At 41.7% G+C, this 21,014-nt stretch overlaps 1 protein-coding gene across 4 annotated transcripts in view; it reads left to right on the forward strand.

The window, feature by feature from the left end:
• Positions 1-16,871, forward strand: part of NEXMIF (neurite extension and migration factor) — a 371,829-nt gene extending 354,958 nt beyond the window's left edge. For all 4 annotated transcript variants that reach the window (XM_083159249.1, XM_083159251.1, XM_083159250.1 and 1 more), the window contains one exon: positions 30-16,871. In XM_083159249.1, coding sequence (XP_083015375.1) covers positions 30-4,261 — 4,232 coding nt within the window. In that variant the 3' untranslated portion in view covers positions 4,262-16,871. The remainder of the gene's footprint in view (positions 1-29) is intronic.
• Positions 16,872-21,014: the final 4,143 nt, after the last annotated feature.

The following is a 21,014-nucleotide window of genomic DNA, read 5'->3' on the forward strand; positions in this document are numbered from 1 at the left end:
AATATTGCCTCTCTCCTCCCCTGCTGCAGAGCCACATGATCCTGAGGACGATGTGAAGTCCTATGATGCTGCAGATGCTCCCGTCACGTTCCCCGCCTTAATGCAGAAGGAAATCCAAGCCTGTCACAGAGCATTGCCACCCATCATATCCAAAGAGCCTTGCTTGCTTGGCCCTTCTTCTCCCCTAAGGTTATCAGATACAGCGGAACATGTTATCAGTGACCCATCAGCTCAGGCCATATCCCTGACAACCTGTGTCACCAAAGGTCTAAGTACTTGGTCCTTGCCCAGCGACAGTGAGAAAACACCTTTTACCATCATGGAACCAGGAGCTATGTCGGCTCTGACTGGTGACTGCTTGATGCAGCAAAGCCGGACCTGCCTAGGCTGTTTTATTGAATCAAAAGATGTTGTAGATCCAGAGCCAGGTGTCAGTTTGAAAATAGGAGATATAAGTAGGGACTATGACACCTGTCCTGTTGCTGACATGGGCATTCATTGCATGGGTACAGGAGACAGTCTAAAATATGGTGATCAGCTGCTTTCTGACCAGCTCTTAAGCTTTCCTGTTCATAAATCACGAGAGACAGATAAAAGGGACCAAGACAAGTCTGACAGTGATTCAGAGGACCCTACTCAAAAGAACTATTATGAAGGATTGCTACTCGACAAATGCAATGGTGATGAGGCCTTACTGGCCAACCCTAGCCAGGAGTGGGGCTACTTTGAGTCATTTATTAGCGAGAGTAAAATTGAGCTGCTGGACTTGTGCTCCAAAAATGAACTGTCTGTAAACTTATTTTCAGAGGAAGATGTGGATAATTACATGTTTGATGATGATGATTCTACACTCGGTAGTGATGTGTGCTCCTTAAAGATCAGGTACGAATCATTTCAGGACAATGTAAGAGAAAAGACAAATGCTCTTCAAGAAGATGCTCAGTTTAACTTCTTCCCAAGCGTCTTCACTAATTGCACAAAGAAGGAGACCAAAGGGTCAAATAAGAGGGTAGTAGATCCTTCTCAATTTAAATTAGAAGAAGGTGGGATATGGGAAGATGATGACGAAGAAGATGGTGAAGAAGAAGGTGAGAGTGGAAAATCTGGCTTGAATAAAACCTGTGGAAATATGGATGTTGTGCAATACATAAACACCAAAAGGAGCCACTTTCTGGATTCAGTTAACTCAGCTGAGGACTCGGGGGAGTACAGTGATGACAGCTCCTGTAGTGAATCTTCCTATGATGTACTAGGAGACATCAAGGACTGTACGAGATACCTATCCCGGGAACACTCCCATTCTCTAATTCAGCCAAATTATGGACTGAGGGTGAAAAGGAAAGTGAGGTATAGTGATGACTACTTGTATGACATGGATTCCCTGGAGAATGAGAAAGTTGTAGAGAAAAAGGAAGGCACGCCAGATGGACCCAAAGAAGAAGACGACGATGACTGGTGCCCAAAGAAACGCAGGAAAGCTTGCAGAAAAGAGCCACCTGTCATAATCAAGTACATCATCATCAACAGGTTCAAAGGTGAGAAGCACATGCTGATCAAGCTCGGCAAGCTTGATTCAAATGAAACCACAGTTACTCTGAGTGATGACCAGCTTGGGAAGTACCAAAAGCTTGCGCCAGTTAAGGAGTACTGGGAAGAAAGGAGGAGGAACACATCAGCTCTGAGTGCACAGAGAAGTCTTAATGGCTCGGAAAATGCCGTTCCACCGAGAAAGAGAAAAGGTCAGCTAGCAAACAGACACCGGTTACAAAGGATACAAACTATTGAACAACCAATAAGCAGGGATATGCTTTCCTCTTATGACCACAGACAGGGATGCAGCAGCAAAGCTAACGCTAGCCTTAATGTCTTGCCTTCACTAGCTCTGCAAACCCCGAGCTGTGTGAACGGATTACACTTAAGTGACATAGCAGAGGTTGCCCCTGTTAAATGCAGATCTTTAGAAAGGGAGCTTAAATGTGCAGACCGGAAAGTGATTAGGAGAATCAAATTTAAAAGTGAAGCTAGGTTGAAATGCAAACAGCTAAAACTGGAGCAAGAAAATGCCATCAGCACTGCAGATCCAATAGAAAACTTTCCTGCCGCAAAGGACCAGGATTCAGCAGCTCTTGTAAAAGAGGAAACTGTTCATAATGCACCAGACAGCTCCAATCCATCTCAGTGCCACACTGATAATGAAGCTAAAAATTCCTCATTTCTACAAGCCACCTGCACTCCTGACAAGCCATTACCATCTGCTCACATCACTACCAATGTACCAGTTCTCCCCGGAGGGTATCTACAGACATTGTTGGATGCATCAGACTCATCTAGTGGCAATGGTATAACATATTTTGCCCCTCATCCCTTGGGGCAGCACTCAGTTAACATCATGCAGACAGCAGAAAAACAGTTCAGTTCCCTGCAACTTGCACAGAGCTGTGTGCTCTCCCCCCCCTCAGAGTCCGAGCTGCAGCAGTCACCCCATCACTTAGACATGGAGCAGAGCTTCCCAGACATGTGGCACAGCAAACCCCCTAGCAATCAGGCTGAGTTCATATCAAACCTTAGGGAAGTGTCCATCATATCTGGAGACTTTGCTAGTTCGGCAGCTGTATCAGATACAGACATGGCAGCCTCTGGATATAGTCAAGTTCATTCAAACAGCAACAAACAGCTGTACCACAAAACATATCTGCAAGAGGGCCAGATTCAGCAGGATGACTCTTATCAGCCCTGTCATTATAATAGTGGAGATGGGCACTTCATTCTGCAGAGAGGAACACTTAGCACAGACAATGGCAGGCTTATTAGTTTTGACTCAGTAGGCTCATTGTCAGTTAGTTCCAGTAATTACAGCTCTTTAAGCATGAAGTCATGTGAAAAGGATGGAGAGGATGAAATAAGCGATGATTTTCTAGCCCACTGCAGCCCCAAACTTGTAATCCAGCAAAGTATTGATGAAATCACACCACTAAAGGAGTCTACCGACCTCCTGGACATCTCCAACTTCACCCCTGACAAATTCCGACACTCATCCCTTTCAGAGATGTCCCCGCCAGATACACCCAATCTCTCCCCTCAAATCACAGGCACAGATGTTAAGTCAGTAGGGAACATAAAGGCTTTTCAGAATGGTACCCAGGTTGTACTCAATGGACCAGAAAAGGCCAAGTGGAACTGTACTGTTCTTCCTCCGCAGGAGCAGACTAATAGTGGCTTTGCACTAAATAACCATCAGTTTCAGTTTCATATGTTTAATGACGAGGATTCTGTTAATGTTTTGGAGAAAGGTCCATGTCTGCCAGCATTTGATGAGGCTGCTGTTCCTATTCATGCCAATGGCAAACCCTCAAAATCTAAAAAGAAACTGTCTGCCAGCAAAAACGCAGGTGCCAACCAAAGTTCTTCTCCAAAAAGTAGCAAGAAGAAAACCCCCAAAGCCAGCAAAGGGGCCGAAAAAACACAGACAAAGATTCCTCGTCAGACGGGCCCCAAGTCGTCTAAGAAAGGGAAAAATGGCAACAATGAAAAAACCCAAAGTGCTGGCAATCGATCAGGTCTCATAAATAATGCAAATCCAACTAAACAGGCTTTAAGTGACTGCATGAAGCTTTATGGTCCTGGCTCATCCAAGGCAGGGAAGCACACAGCTGGGGTCAGTGAGTGGACGCTCGATAAAAGTAATAATACTGCATGGTCTGATCCCAGGGTAGGTAATGTCAACAATCTCCTTGATGATGATCAGAGAGAATTTGAGGAACCTTCTAACATTCTGTCCAACATTGCATCTGGTATGGCCGATGTTCAAAGGTTTATGATGGCATCAATTGAGCCTTTTTATAATCCTGTGGGCCCCAGTGACATTCCTGATGTTCTGCTGTCTCCAGAATCAAACAGCCTAAAATTGAAAACATTGAAAATCTTGGCTGGGACACAACAGGATTTCAAGAAAAAGGTAAATGGCACCTCAGTGGGAGGTTCCAAAAAATCAGCCAACAAGGGCTCAGGTAAGAACAATGCTAAATTTGGGGTCTTTGATCCAAGCTCTTCGCTAGGTTATGGAGCCAACCTTCATGCAGCATTTTTTGATAAGAACTTTGGGAACCTCAGTATTTTAACCAATAACGTACCGACCCACAAAAAGTTGTATCGTCATAAATCAACATCTAAGTCTCTGCGAGATGAAAACTGTAAAGGGAAAAGGATAGACCAAGCACACAAGGACCCAATGGTCACAGCTGCATTTGAAAAACTGAGGTAATGTTGCACCAAAATGTCTCAAACACATTTTTTGTTTTTCTTTTTATTCTCACATTTGCTAAGCCTGCTGGTTCTTGATTAGTTTTCCCTTCAAACCAGTCTTAAAAAAAGACTAAAGCTGCATGATAGTCATTGCCTTGCATTAAAGAAGAAGCTACGCATGACAATTGCTAACGAGCTACCTAAAAATCACTGGTTCCTGACTTGGCCGGGTTTTAAAATGACTAAAGACTAACAAAATAATCCTATTTTCTGCTGTTTGGCTTCTTTATTTATGATAAACTTATGTGCTTCTTCGTTTCTAATGCAAAGGTTTTCTTTTAACAACACCTTGTAAAAATTAAAAAAGTAACAAAAAGGAAATTACGCATTGAAATGCAACAATGTGGAATCTAAAGGATGTGAAACACATATGTCATTTAGATTCATGTGGTCCCATTGATATTTTCTTCAGCTACCCCTGCTGCACGTTCGCAAGATCTGCCTAGGAGAATCAAAATGCGTGAAACTGTTTATAGTCCCACCTACTGAGCTGACATCGAGCATTTTTTTCTCTGCAGGAATCTAGGAAAGCAGAAAAAAAAAACATTTTGGATTTTCCAAAAAAAAAAAAAAAGACTTTTTTTTTTCTAAAAAAAAAAATACATTGATGTTTATGTTTTGTTTATTTGGGAAAAATATATGCCTTGTGGATTGTTGATCTGTTAAGTGCTAAAATCCAGGGTTTACATTGTGCTAATTTGTTTGAAGGGCAGCTTAATCTGGTATTCTCTGTGAAAGACTGTTTTAAAGTCATACTGTTGTACAGTAGTTACTGCACTATTACAGCCCACACAAGAAATGAAATTGTGCCAAACTCTGATCTGTGACTGTACATATTTTTATTATATATAATATATATATACAAATATATATTACTACATTTCATTGGTGGGTAATCTCAGTCTGGATCTGAGCCTTTTGCTTTACTGCAAACATTCCAAAATACACATTTTAAGTCACATATTTTGTTTAAATGCACCTGACACACGCAAAGTGATCATAAAGCTGCATTTTATTGGTTCTTCAAACTGCGTACTGAGCTTAACATGTATAGTGCCATATTTTATTACCTCATACCATAGTCTGATTGCTAGAAAATGTGCTTAATACGTATCATCTCTATGCCCAAGGAAGACCAAAGGTGAAAAAGATTCACTATCCCTCGTCTTCATCTCATTTTTTTAAACACTTCAGCACTAAAGTGCGGAGCAATATGCTGCAGGACCCCAATATTTGAATTCTTCAAAGAAGGGGACATAGCTTAGTCATAGGTACTGCACAGATATTTGATTCCTTATGCCAGTATTTTGTATACAAAAATGCTTCCTACGAGCAACTACTGTAAATCTCGAACTACAATTGCTTTCCCTTAGAAAGGTAGCGGTCTGTTACGCCAGTCCGTTAAAGTTTCCTGCCGTGATACAGATTAGTCAGTCTACATTGAGCCAATGGCTGACATATCTGTATGCAAGCAGGATATTATTTATGGTATGCTGCACTGAACTGGAGTTAATAGCCTTTATTATTGAACAATCATGCTGAAAAATGATAAGGAATAATAGATATTTGCTTTTTAAGACAATATTTGGATTGTTTTTATGTTTTCCATTTGCTAGATGTTTCCACTTAAATTTTAATGTCACTCTTATGCCATTGCATGCATTATTATATGAAGGTTTTTACAGAAGACAATAATCTGTTGGAAATAATGGGCCTGATTTGTGTCTATAAGTAAAGAAAAAGGAGTAAGTAACTTTCTGGAACAAATCATGTTGCTATGCAAGTAGACCAAATACCTTATATTCTTTTCTCTGCAGGGTAAATACTGTCTGCTTTTGCATGTAACCCACATATGTTAAACAGCTTTATTTTAATGCAGTTTAGATTTTGAACACACTTCACCCAAATCTAAATCCCTCTTCACATGTACGCCCCATCTGCAGTGCAACATGGTTTTGGAAAGTTGCTTGCATTTTTTGCTTTAGTTATAAAAATGAATCAGGCCTAATTTACAGCGTCCTGTCTCCCAAAACACTTATTGGCTTATGTATCACAGCAAATACTGTACAAGAAGATGTGAGGGACAGGTGGCTGACGTTCTAACTCAGTGGTTCCCAACCTTTTTTCTCTCCCGTACCCCTTGATCAGGCTTTTCATTTATAAGTACCCCCTCCTCTCATTTTGAAAATATGGACAGTACTTAGCGGTATCCTTATGCATGTCCTTATATTAAGGAGGAGCGGAGGAGTAGTATACAGCAAGGAATCATGCCCTTCTGTGTCTAGACACTGGTTGTGTACTATCTCCAGGAATCCCGCTAACACCGGTAGGATTAATGCCGCTGCTTCCTCCGCGTTTGTCAGTGCTGGGCAGATGACTGCTGATGTCTGAGGGCAGCATGGGAAGCTCCCAGTGGATTGCTGGTCAGGAATATGACACAACATGGTTTGTCTCCATGGCAATGGGGGATGCAGTTACAATCCCGGCGGTCGGGATCCCAGCGTTCAGAATCCCGACGCCGGAATCCCGACCGCCAAAATATTTTCCCTCCGTGGGTGTCCACGACACCCCTGGAGGGAGAATAAATTAGTGTGCCGAGCGTAGCGAGGCACCGGGCCCGCTGCGTGGCGAGCGCAGCGAGCCCGCAAGGGGGGGCGATCCACGTCCCCCCCTTGTCGGCATTTCGGCTGTCGGGATTCTGAACGCCGGGATCCCGACCGCCGGGATTCAATACTGAATCCGGCAATGGGTCTTCTTCAGCCATCAAAAGACCTTTTCATAGTCCGCCATTACCAATATTATTTTCAAGTACCCCCAACTGGTCTGCAGAGTACCCCCAGGGGTACTAGTACCCCAGGTTGGGAACCACTGTTCTAACTGATTAAATATAATTTTTGGGGGGGATACAATTTAAGTCTATAATTATCTTTAACTCCGTTAAAGTAAGGCTGGGTACACACCTGGACGACCGGCTCACGATGCACATCGTGAGCCGGTCGTCATTGTTTTCTTCCGACCCGCTCACGATGACGCGGTGTCCACGACCCGCTCACGATGTGCACCATGAGCGGGTCCGATCCGATGGCGACCCGCACCCGGGAGTATGGTCGTCCTTCAGATCCTACCTGCAGTAGGTAGGATCTGAGGAACGACCGACCCGCGGGACCGCGCATCGGATCAGTATCGGTCCACACCGGGACAGAATAGGGCCCGATCACCACACAATTCGGTCGGAATTGGATCTTAATTGATGGGATCGGGCCCTAGTCGTCCTGGTGTGTACCCCCCTAAGTTAAATAATGTCACTTAGAAGCCATAAAAAGCGTGTGCGCAAAAACAGATGAAAACTGATGATATTATACATGGTAACAAAACTCTTTAAATCTTTTTGTTACTGTATCGCTATCATGTGTGTCATTCATTTTATTGAATTTCTTTAAATACAAACTCTGTAAGCATATTATTCTGGCATCATAGTATATAGCTCATTATATTGCAGGTCTTTTTTTTTTGCTTAGTGGTTATTACAAATCATAATAACAAATCCCACTGATAGTTTATGTGTAATAAAGTATATAGTAATAAAACATATCAAATGTGTCATATGATACAGTATATATACAATATGATCAAAATATATAATCTTGCCTATCTAATTTAGTGACTATTTTTATATGCAAAGTTCAATTTTACTCTTAAAAGTTATGTCAGCAGTGGTGTTGTCCCATTTATGATCAAAGGACTAGCCCTCTTCTTGGCATTTAAACTGTTTGCTTGATACATAGGATCAATGGGGACATGTTTTTAAAATCTGGTGCATAGGAACAAATGATGTAACTCACAGAATATGAACAGAGTCCAACTTTCCCGTTTGCAGTTCTAAAATAAACGGTATAACTCTATGCTCCACATTTGAAATGTTTCCTAAATTAGTTGGTTCCGTTTCAGACATCATCCCCATGACTTTAAAATCTCCAATTCGGGACTTATCACCAGTGTTGTTTTATTGTATTTATTTGAAGTATTTAAGATGTGTGGGTCATTTTCTTAGATGCAACTATAGTTATATTAATGAGGCTGTGGTAATATGCATTGTTTGGGAGATATAACTGTAAGCTGTCAAGATCAGTGCTTCTCAACCTTCTCCTCAAGTTCCACCTCTTCCAAAGAGACAGCCCTGTCTACAACAGCTGCTACAACAATTAGCTGGAAATATCTATGTACTGGTCAATGTTGCAAAAATTAACTTTTCAATTAGCCAGTGCATCAATAATTTTTACAAAACTACTGTCCAAATGATAAAGGGTAAAATAGGAATATTTTTTTTTTCTATGTACATTAGTGGCATCAACATAGAGGAACTCTACATTGTACAAGCATTCCATATCAAGGAATGAATAAGCAGTACACTGCATCTGAGCTGCAGGTAAAGCCACCACAGTTGGCCAAAGTTAAAGAACACAACTTCTTTATTCTTCAATACTGACAATGATACATCTTGAGAGTTTCTGTCTATGGTAATACATTTTTGCAGATGAACAACAATCCAATCATGTAAGGCAAGGTTGAGAATCAAATACCTGGTTGCTTTAAAGCAGGGGTGGGGAACCTCAGGCCCGGGGGCCGTATGCGGCCCCTGTAGCCGATCTGAGTGGCCCACCCACCCGCCCGGTGGCTTTGCAGGGAGTCAAGTACAGGGGTATCTTAACAAGAGGTCGGTAGTTCTCACGAGATTCCTCTTAATCAACAGCAGTCGGAGACTGTCAGTCCTATTCAGCAGCAGCCGCCGGAGCGTGGAACGGCTGCAGCAGGACAGTTTGTAAGAGAAATTTTTACATATGGCCCCCGAAGGACTTTTTCCCCATACAAATGGCCCTTGGCACAAAAAAGGTTCCCCACCCCTGCTTTAAAGGATAGCCCTTTAAAACTTACCATAGCTATTGGTTGAGCAGAAACCTATGTTTAAACAGAAGTCACATTCAGTACATCTTCGTCCTTGAGTCTAGATTTTCAAACTTGCAAAACCTTTGATACATGTACCCTTTGAGGTATCTCAGATTGATTTAACATATAAATATAAGGGGAAAATGAAATTATTAGCCGTTAATTACCATGGGTATGGTAATTTACTGCTGCCTAGGGATATTTAATTGCAGACCCTTTTTTTACCCAAGCTCCTTGTTAATGCCTTTTAACTTAACATGTTAATGGGTATTAGCACACAGAATCCATGAAAAGTTCACAAATGTGTGTGTTGACAGAGTTGTGGCAACCGTTAACCTGCTAGTAATCAGGGGCTCACTTTGGGCGATCGGTAAGCCCATGGTAAATAAACTCAGCTAATTGAATTCCCCCCCCAAAGGACTTGGTAAAAACCTAGTCAGATTAGTAGGCATTTCTATTACTATTTACACAAATAATAAGACAAGTAGTATTGACAGACACACACACACACACACACACACACACACACAAGGAGTTACTTGGTTTACTGGACAAAGGTTGAGAATCTCTGGTCTAGAGCTTTTATGTACTGTACCTTATCCCTCTGATGAGGACATACATACATATCATACATACATAGATAGTGCTATCTTTAAATGCAATATATACGTATCAGGGCATTTGTGCAATTTTGAAAAGATGTTTTTTTTTCTGTGTAGATCTACTGTTCACCTCAATTGTTTACACACGTTATTTGTATCGTTGACTCTCAACAATCAAATATTTATGTTGACATAAGACAAACATACTAGTTAACTGTTAAGGTGCTCATACATGGTTCATTTTGCGGGTGTGATGTGATGCGCGCTCCCGCGCACATCCCATTGCACATTTCAAAAAGTATGTGCTGCACATTCTTTTTTAACTAGCTACAGATCGCCTGCAAATCACATTCAAATCGTGTATGGGCACTTTAGTTTCAATGTAGTGCTCTTGTTTACAGCAGTAGCCATTCAAACGTAAGATATGTTTCTTAGGTCAAGAGATGTAGAAGAGTGAATTAAGCAGCTGAACAAATTTCTTTATTACTACAATTGGACAGTGCCAATAGCTAAGTGCCAATAGCTCATTAAGAACTCTGTGACTAAGACAATAATACAATTTATGTAGTGAGATAAATGGTGCCAAATTTACCTAGGCCTGATAGTCTAATGGCTCCTGTGCGACGACTAGAAGTGAAACATCAATTAGGCATGTACTTGCCGGCCCGAAGCCTAAATAGTACACTCTTGTAAAAAAAAAAAAAATTACAAAAAAACCTTTAAAAGTGCAATCAGAATTTTATATTTGACATTATCCAAAGATGCTTGGCTAATTAGTGGTACAGTATTCCCCCCGGCTAAGAGATGGTCTTTATTAATATGATAGTAGTTATGTATGAAATGAAAATAGACCTTTCACGTTAACTTATTATTATTGTGCTGTCTTTTGAGTTAAGTCTTGAAATATGAATATTTTTAAAATATGGTCAGAAACGCCTTGCAGTTTTTTTTTTTAAATGTGCCAAACCTATTGCTGACACTATAAAAATGTTAATATTAAATAAAACATACTACCTATATGTCATTGCCCACTTTTTAAACAGTTTTTGTTTTTAGTTTGACACCCTTTTGTATGCTCTTATGCTCCATATTGATTGTTTGCAACACCCTGTAATGCACAGTTCCCAACTGCCTTGGGAGGTATGACAATGGAAGTGGTATTTTAGAGTGGGGGGAAAGGGACAGTCTAGCATTTTGATTGTAAAATAGGTATCAGAGAAAATGCTGCAACAGTGCTATCTGCAGGCTCAGAGAAGCTATTACACCCCAGTAAAAACATGCTCACTGCAAATTGAGCATATCAATAAATACAACACATACTGTATTCCAGGTTTATTTCCATAAGTACATTGAATAGTACTTGCTATGTTAACCACATCTGGACAACACCATTTATCTAACAATAGGCATCCTTACTGTTAGAGATTATATGGATTACATGATCCATTACTGCACAATATACAGTATTCTTGTCCAAATACATCTATGTGACCACAGTGCACTTACTTTGCATGACCATTTGTAGGATTGATGCCTGTCTTATTACCATGTATGATGGCATAAGAAAAATACCACGCCATTGCTTTTATCACATTTGCACCATCCCAAGAATTAATTCAAATTTTTTAGAGACTTTTTTTCTTACATTTGCACATTTAGAGCAGACCTGGCGGCTTGGTGATGCGATTCAAGTTGATTTAAGTTAAATCACATCATTCCTGACCCGCATCCCATAGATCATGGTACATATAGTACAGTTGCCACCCAGAAATGAAAAGAGACCCCCATTGGAGCCATCGCAAACTCATTCAGAATTTTTTAAACATTTGCAGCCTATATGCAGAAACAAGGAATATAGCGGTTAAGGGTAGGCCTATGGCTGTGCAGACTGGACACAGCAGTTGCTGTGTCACTTTTTCATGTAAAAGTTTGCAGACAATGGCAGATAAATGTCCTGTAAATGGTCCTGACACATCTGCATTTCCCCAGCCACATCCCATAAACACCTCCAAATGGTCACTTCCTGTCAATCATTTTCCATTGAAATCCTCATTGCGAGCAAGATCGTGGAAACACCTTGATGCTTGTCTATTGTGAATGCAACACATGTGCAGTCTGCAGATAATTGGAACAAAGGCCTGACTTTTTCACATTTGGCAAATTGGTGTGTTTGATGCCAAAAATATCTAATTATAGTATGCAATGTTTCCCTATCTACACCAACTCCAATAATTCCTCCCAGCGAGCAATGCCCCGTCACACCATTTTCACTAATCCTCTGCAAAAGAAATGCTTATTTGCTGGTTTTTGCACAGATGCCTTACGCCAATCATGATATTAAACTCAGTTTCAGTTATTCTGTGTATATTCCCATTAAGTTTTAGTAATGCGTTCATGTGTGCCAAAGGGTTCGATAAACAGCATATTGTCATCTGCACAATGCCTGGGGGTAGTTATATGATTTAAAACATTTTCATTCTGACAGCATTGCAACTTTAAGCATCATGGCAGAGCACCATGTTCAAAGTTATAATGCCACTTGGTTGCATCATGCGTTAAAGTTATAATGCCACTTGGTTGCATCATGCGTTAAAGTTATAATGCCACTTGGTTGCATCATGCGTTAAAGTTATAATGCCACTTGGTTGCATCATGCGTTAAAGTTATAATGCCACTTGGTTGCATCATGCGTTAAAGTTATAATGCCACTTGGTTGCATAATGCGTTAAAGTTATAATGCCACTTGGTTGCATCATGCGTTAAAGTTATAATGCCACTTGGTTGCATCATGCGTTAAAGTTATAATGCCCACTTGGTTGCATCATGCGTTAAAGTTATAATGCCACTTGGTTGCATCATGCGTTAAAGTTATAATGCCACTTGGTTGCATCATGCGTTAAAGTTATAATGCCCACTTGGTTGCATCATGCGTTAAAGTTATAATGCCACTTGGTTGCATCATGCGTTAAAGTTATAATGCCCACTTGGTTGCATCATGCGTTAAAGTTATAATGCCACTTGGTTGCATCATGCGTTAAAGTTATAATGCCCACTTGGTTGCATCATGCGTTAAAGTTATAATGCCACTTGGTTGCATCATGCCTTAAAGTTATAATGCCACTTGGTTGCATCATGCGTTAAAGTTATAATGCCACTTGGTTGCATCATGCTTTTGCACAGGGGGATCGAGGTTTTCATTCTGCGCATATGCATACGCTGGATACAAGCAGGCATGACAAACTGCTAGTTCACCATCCCAAACACACTTAGCAGTGTGGGCGTCCCAGCGACGGGCTGTGCCCATGGGAACGCCCAGTGTCTCACGGGTGTTCCCATGAAAACGCTAGGAGTTCCCATGTAATTTAGGCAGTGACGCGGGTGCACCCAAGGCTGTGAATGGATGTTTGTTTATGCAAAACATCCATTTGCAGCCATGCAGGGAACTTGGCGAGCGAGGGGAGGTGGGCGCTGTGCAAGCAGCAGGTGGTGTTTAATCCACATGCAACAATGCCAAATTCGGAGAGTTGCGTGTGGACCAGAATAAGTTCCATTGTCTCTATTGATGAACTCGGTCAGGAGGTCTGTCCAATCTCTTTGGTGGGAACAAAAATCTGGTAGTGTATGGGAGCTAAGGACAATCAACCATTTGCTCACAATGCTGGAAAGCAGACAATAGTCATTTGGACAAATTGGATAAAGCGGTTTGATATAACAAATATATCCAAACAATGATTTTTATACATTTTCCCATGTTTGGGAGCAAATGATTGACTGTTATTTGTTCACATACAGTGACACCTTTTTGTTCCCATTTGACAGATCGGACAGATATTTCTGTGTGTATACAGCTACAACCTCTAGTGCACAATATATTGATGATTGTACCATTCAGCAGCATTAGCTGGACGCTTCTCATTGGCTGCTATTTCATTGGCTGTTTGCAGATAATATTCTCCAGCTGGTTGTGCGTAATTAATTAGTGCTGTGGCTGTATGAGATTCATCTGTTCATTTTCCAATTGCAATTAAGGCCACTGGTATTGAGGGTCTGTATAATGGATCAATATTGCATAACTAAAGCTCAACTGGAGTATTCACATTACACTATAAGATAAATAGTTTGTCTTAAAGCTGTACACAAGCAATAACCACATGGAAAAGCTTCACAGCAGTATATGTGAAGTTAGCTTATACTCAGCATATGGCAGCATTTACACAGATGGAAGTAAGTGTGTTTATTGTACTGTACCCCTGGCATCAAGCTGGCACACATACAACTTGTTCCATACCAACTTCAGGTGCGTGTGAGTATGCATTCACACCCAGTTTTCTACACCTCCCTTTTATGCGACTTTATTGAAATGTATGAAGCAATTTTATAGTTTCATATACATTTTGGCCATTTGCACCAGTGACCCACTCACTTTAAGCAGATAACACAGCTGTAAGGCCGGGCATTGACAGGCGACTGGTACTCTGAAGGCACTAATACGATTCAGCTATATACTGTATTTCCCAATAGAGGGTCTTACAGAAAGAAAATAGGTCTATTATTCATTTTAAATAGAGTAACTGTAAAATGTTGCAAGTTGGAGACTCAAGAAGGACTAGTTGCTAAATAACGGGACAAGCACCTTGCAGTATCTACTGCCAAATACAGTAAGCAGAAGGTCAGATATGATGACAGTAAGCAGGAGGTCAAATATGATGACTCATTTGAAAGGAACAATGAATAAACTCAAAGTATTTTAAACTCAAAGTGTTAGTTCTTTGTAAAGACTATTACCACAATGTGAATTTATTAAAAACCCTACTACATACCAAGGGTGGGTAACGGGCTGCTATGCAAGGCTGCAATGTGCCCTGTCACTGTAAAGCAATGTGCCCTTATGATGCCTTCTGTATAGTGATTGGAAAACAATAGTAATATGCATTCTTGCAGTATTTCAGTATTTCATATTGCAGTGGCCTCATATTTGGAACATTGCTTTATGCCTCAATACCTGTGCTATGTGCGGCATATTTGGGCTACAATGTTTAACATTGATGTTTTGTTTTTGTAACTACATTGTGTTGGCCAGAATATTTTAGAGTAACAAAAAAGATGTGTTCTCATTGATATAACACTATAAGAAGTAAACACATTATTGTACTTTAATAGGGTGTACACACGGTTCAATTTTGTCTATTTTTCTATTTGATTTTGCTTCTATTCCAAATTCGAATAGGTCCCGATGTGCGTCCCTGCGGCATCGAAATTGAATAGAAAAATAGACTGTACATACAAGAGTATGTAGTACAAATATGCATACCTCCCAACTGTTTTTCACGGGACCGTCCCGGTTTTTTGGGACGGTCCTGCCCCCCACCCACTGCCGGCAGTGTCCCACAGTGGTGGGGGGGGGGTCAGTTGAGAGTCCCCCCCAGCCTTAAGGGAATAGACGCTGTGCACATGCGCACAGATTCTATTCATCGCCGCAGAGGGCAAAAAACAGGGGCGTGACCAGGTGCCAACCTCATTTGCATAGACCACACCCACATTTGCATAGGTCACAACTCCTTTTGGCGTAGCCGTGCGAGTGTCCCTCTTCAGAGGGCTAAGAAGTTGGGAGGTATGAACCTGTACTACTGTATATTGTATAAATCGAATGTGTACAGGGACCGTGCATTTGAACAAGGATTGAATAGAAATCACACCGTGTGTACACTACTTAACAGTTTAAGTCATGTAACTATAAAGTGTAAACAAAATAGTTCTATTTTACCCTGATAAATGAATACAATTCAGCTGCAGCTATATCTTTTCATATAGATTTCTTCAATTAAATAACTTGTATTCATATCATGTTTTCTATGATTGTTTAAATTTACAAAGACTATGAAAAAAAAAGACCAGACCAGCGGACATGGGGGAATGACCTTCATTGATTTAGCAATTTGATGACAGCATAAACATCTGACATGCGCCAGTTTAAAGACACTTATTGTGGACCTATCAGACCAAATGTACATGGTGCACTCTGTAACGCTTTCCAAAGAGACCTAATGCCATCTCTTGTGCAAGTAATCATGTTACAATCCCTCAATGTACGGAAGCTATCGTCTACCAGCCCTATCGCTAATGTCACCCATAAAACATACAATCAGATTACAGTATACAATTTTATCATATATATTCCACTGGCCTTTATATTCTGCTAGTTTTACCTACAGAAATCTGAATGTAATGCTTCTCAATTTATGTTTCTTATCATTGCATGTTTCAATTATTGCTTAACCGGTGCAGTCTCCGAGAGGTCTCTGTCATGCAACCTCCCAGCAAAAATAGGGGTTTTTAAGGTGCTAAGTTGATTTTGGTTTGCAGTGCCCACTTTCAGTATTACACAAGCTATTGCAGGCCCCATTATATGAATGTAAAAACAGACGTTTTGATTTAACATGAACTTCTGCAAAGTTAATGTTTTTGGTTTGCCTTTCTTTCTTTTAGAATAAGCTTTATAAATATCTGTAGAATCAATCGAAGTATAATTCTTTAAAGGGATCATTAGAAGACGCCTACAAAAAAAAACTTGTATATTTTTAAGTGTGCCAATTTGTAATATATTTTGTAAGTGTATATTTTTCTTAGAGAAGTGCTGTGAAGTGTCTGTATGTGTGAGTATTCCTTTTCTTACACCCTGGGGTGTCATTAAAAGGATGTATATTTAAGGGTTCCTGGTTTTAAAAACCAAAATACAAAGAAAAAAAAAGTAAATTTTGTTGGAAATTTTGTAATAAAACAAATATTGTGGAAGAGTGTAGTGATTTCGTGTAAAGATTCATTGAGAATTTTGTGAGCTCTTTGCTGTTTTATAGATTCCCTTGTAAATTATTCTTGTAAGATTTGAAGTTTTGTTGTTCTTGTTGCAAAGTTTTTTCAATATTTGTGATTGATCCTGTATGGTGAAAATGTCACATTGTTAACATGCTGAGTTTTGGTATATTGTTTATGGAATAAATAAAAAAAACTGTTCTTAATTTGAAATATTTTTTTTGTTCTTCCTTGCTAATCACCTGTTTCTGTCACTTTCTAATGGTTATTCCATTTGCTTCCTTTCTAAAATCAACATAAAACAAAAATACTGTAAACTTGGGTGCATTCATTCCCCAAATGATCACATGATTTGATTGGTCTAAATTTGTGTCCTGTAACATATGACTTGTCACTTACCACATAACTGAGCCTAATGCTAGGTACACACTATTACATATATCTCAGATTAATTGATCTGCAGATATTTCTACAGACAGATATTGTTCTCCATACATGCTGGCTGATCCATCTGGACTGACCACAAAGCTGTCAATCACCAGTGGCTCTTGGTGCGTCTGTATGGTCAGTCGGCGGATCACCTGTACAAACAACACAATGCACAGATACAGTATATTTTTAGATATACCATGCATCAGCTGTGGTGCACAACCGACACAATGGGTGACATTCTATGGGATGAGATTTGTGTTTTTTTTGGCGAAATTTGCTCAAAAAACGGGCAAAATCCCGTTTTCGCATATTTAATGAGATGCGAAAAACGCAGATTTTGACGCGAAATCGCACTTTTACAAAGTGCGATTTTAACTCGCACCGGAACTCACATCCAGATGTTTTCCCATTGAAAAGTATACAAATCGCATATTTAATGAGATGCGAATTTAGGAAATGTGTCTTAAATTCGGCAAAAAATCAGACCAGGTTCTGATATGCGAGTTGGCCAGAACCCTGCACAGATCATTGAGATCTGTGCATGGTTCTTTGGTAAAAAATGTGTTGTTGTTTTTTTAAGAAAAAAATTGCATGGGGTCCCCCCTCCTGAGCATAACCAGCCCCGGGCTCATTGAGCCGGACCTGGTTCCAAAAATACGGGGGACAAAAAGCGTAGGGGTCCCCCGTATTTCTGAAACCAGCCCCGGACTCTTGGACCGGTCCTGGTTCCAAAAATACGGGGGACAAAAAATCTGGGGGTCCCCCGTATTTTGAAACCAGCACCGGGCTCCAACAGCCCGCAGTGTCATGCCACAGCCGGGGGACACTTTTTACATAAGGTCCCCCGGCCGTACCATGAGCACCGTGGCTGGTCAGCCTTGGACGGGGTACCTGGAGGAGTGGGGAACCCCCCAATAAAGGGTTCCCCCCCCCAGGCTTCACCCGTCCAGGGCTGAAGCCCGGGGCTGTCACCGGCGTCCCTGGCCAGTGGACGCCGGCCTGATGGGGTTAAATCCTAACATTGCTTTATACAGGAGGACTACAAGTACCAGCAGACCTCCCCCGCAGGCTGTGACTTGGAGAACCACAAGTCCCAGCATGCGGGGCATTAATGGGCCCCCTGGGACTTGTAGTCCACTTGTAAAAAGAATGTTAAAAGAAAACACACACAGAAAAGTAAAACTTTATTACATACACCCACACACACATCTCACTTTTACACCCACATACTCACCGATCCAGGATCCAGCGCTGGTCTCCCTTCTGCAGAGCCGGCTACCCCCACACTGACAGCGGGCTGAACCAGCTTTCTCCGATGGAGCTAACAGCTTCAGGTCACACAGGCTGAGAGCGTGATTGGGCGATGTGTCTCCATGGAGACGCATAGCTCAGCCCTGATTGGCTGAGCTATGCGTCTCCATGGAGACGCATAAGCTGAAGACACTCTCAGCCTCTGTTGCGCTGGGACAACGCGACAGAAGCTGTTAGCTCCATCGGAGAAAGCCGGTTGTCCCCGCTGTCAGTGCGGGGGTAGCCGGCTCTGCAGAAGGGAGACCAGCGCTGGATCCTGGATCGGTGAGTATGTGGGTGTAAAAGTGAGATGTGTGTGTGTGTGTGTGTGTGTGTGTAATAAAGTTTTACTTTTCTGTCAGGGGCAAACGCAGGATTTTCAGAAGGGGGTTTCCAGAGGGGCGGAGCAAAGCACGGAGATGGACACTTAGGTGACCCAGTATATGCTTTGATGTCCCGCGGGTGTTAGGGGGTATTATATCAACCGCTCAGCATGTAGGGTCTGGATCAGTAATTTCCACTTATTATCCCTTTACTGCACAGATGGTGGGAGATGAGGTGGGAGAAGGGGACATTGGGCTGAATGAAGGGGCCCTGATACATAACTTCCGGGGTGGTAGAAGATATTTAATACGCAGAGGAAGGGTGTATAGTGGAGTGGGCTTATTATTCATAATTTTCTGGTGGGAGGACAGCTTGCTTGACTGCAGATATCTCCAGTTCCCGGAAATAGATTTCTTAGATTTTAATGGAATTATAAACTAGAGAATCCCACCTACAGTACCAAATGGTGTTGGGGACTAGGGGATCAGAGTTCAGGAGGCAGAGCAATCTGCCAATGAGTATATAAAACTACATACCAGGTGTGTGGAGCTGGAGCAGTAACCAGCTGCTGGAAGGCTGATATCTCTGGTTCTGGGAACAGTAGAGACAAGCTACTAGTGTCCATCAAAGGGGGAGAGTCTTAGCTTTTGGAATATTCCCTCAGAAATACTCTAAGTCAGACAGAACCTGAAATATCTGACTGGGAAGAGCAATTAAAAGGCTTGGATGGGGACCACTTCTTTGAAGTCAGATATCTCCGGTTTCCAAGGTCCGATTTTAAAAATTATTGTACTCATGGAAAGAGGGGACCCTCAGCTTTCAGTCTTGGGCCCTTAGACTCCTTGGGGGTTTCTGGGTACTCGGAAACCCCCCCTGCGTGAGCTACTGCTGTGTGTGTGTTTTCTTTTAACATTCTTTGTACAGGTGGACTACAAGTCCCAGCGGGCCCATTAATGCCCCGCATACTGGGACTTGTGGTTCTCCAAGTCCCAGCCTGCGGGGGAGGTCTGCTGGTACTTGTAGTCCTGTATAAAGCAATGTTAGGATTCAAAGATTTAACCCTATCAGGCCGGCGCCCACTGGCCAGGGATGCAGGTGACAGCCCCGGGCTTCAGCCCTGGACGGGTGAAGCCTGGGGGGGGACCACTTTATTGGGGGGGTCCCCACTCCTCTAGGTACCCCGTCCAAGGCTGACCAGCCACGGTGCTCATGGTACGGCCGGGGGACCTTATGTAAAAAGTGTCCCCCGGCTGTGGCATGACACTGCGGGCTGTTAGAGCCCGGTGCTGGTTTCAAAATACGGGGGACCCCCAGATTTTTTGTCCCCCGTATTTTTGGAACCAGGACCGGTCCAAGAGTCCGGGGCTGGTTTCAGAAATACGGGGGACCCCTACGCTTTTTGTCCCCCGTATTTTTGAAACCAGATCCGGATCAATGAGCCCGGGGCTGGTTATGCTCAGGAGGGGTGACCCCACGCAATTTTTATTTTTATATTTTTATTTTTTTATACAAACCCAAAATCGCACATAAGCTCAATTTCGCACATTTTCATGCCTAAAAATCGCACATTTTCATGCCGAAAATTCGCCCATTATCGCACTCAATCGCACTTTTCTTGCCAGAACACGCACCTCATTAAATATGCGAATCCAAGGCAAAAATGCGATTTAAAAAAAGTGCGATAATGGGCGAAAAACTCTCATCCCATAGAATGTCACCCAATATATCTGTGATTGACACCGTTCACAGATATATCGCTCGTACACACTGGCCGATGGTGCACCGATATATATTGGCCGTTCAATCAAACAATCAATATATCGGCCAGTGTGTACACACCTTAAGAATGACTTATAATTTACTTAATTTAATGTCTTTTTTGAAATCTCTCAATAATAAAACTATTGGCCCAGGAGTGCCATGAAAAAATTTGGATACTTTATGGTGCCATGATAAAAAAAAAATGTTATATGGAGGACAAAAAGCGGTACTTATGTAATATCTGGGCTCCCGTTTTTCTTATGAGACTGCGTCCCCTTGCGGGGCTCGCTGCGCTCACCACGCTTCGGGCACGGTGGCTCGCTATGCTCGCCACACTATATAAAATCAACTCTATGCGTAGTTGGATAGTAGGGTTATGAAAAAATTGGGTGCATTTAACATGGGAGCCCAGATAGTACATAAGTACCCAAAAAGCACCTTAAAGAAACCACTACATTTGATGTGCCTGGTACGTTGTTCTTCTGTGGTAGTAAACCCCAAAGCTGAACCAATAAAAAACACTATATAATAATGTAAATAAAGATATAA

The sequence above is a fragment of the Crinia signifera genome, chromosome 9, assembly GCF_055691185.1.
Source record: "Crinia signifera chromosome 9, ASM5569118v1, whole genome shotgun sequence".
Taxonomy (NCBI): Eukaryota; Metazoa; Chordata; class Amphibia; order Anura; family Myobatrachidae; genus Crinia; species Crinia signifera.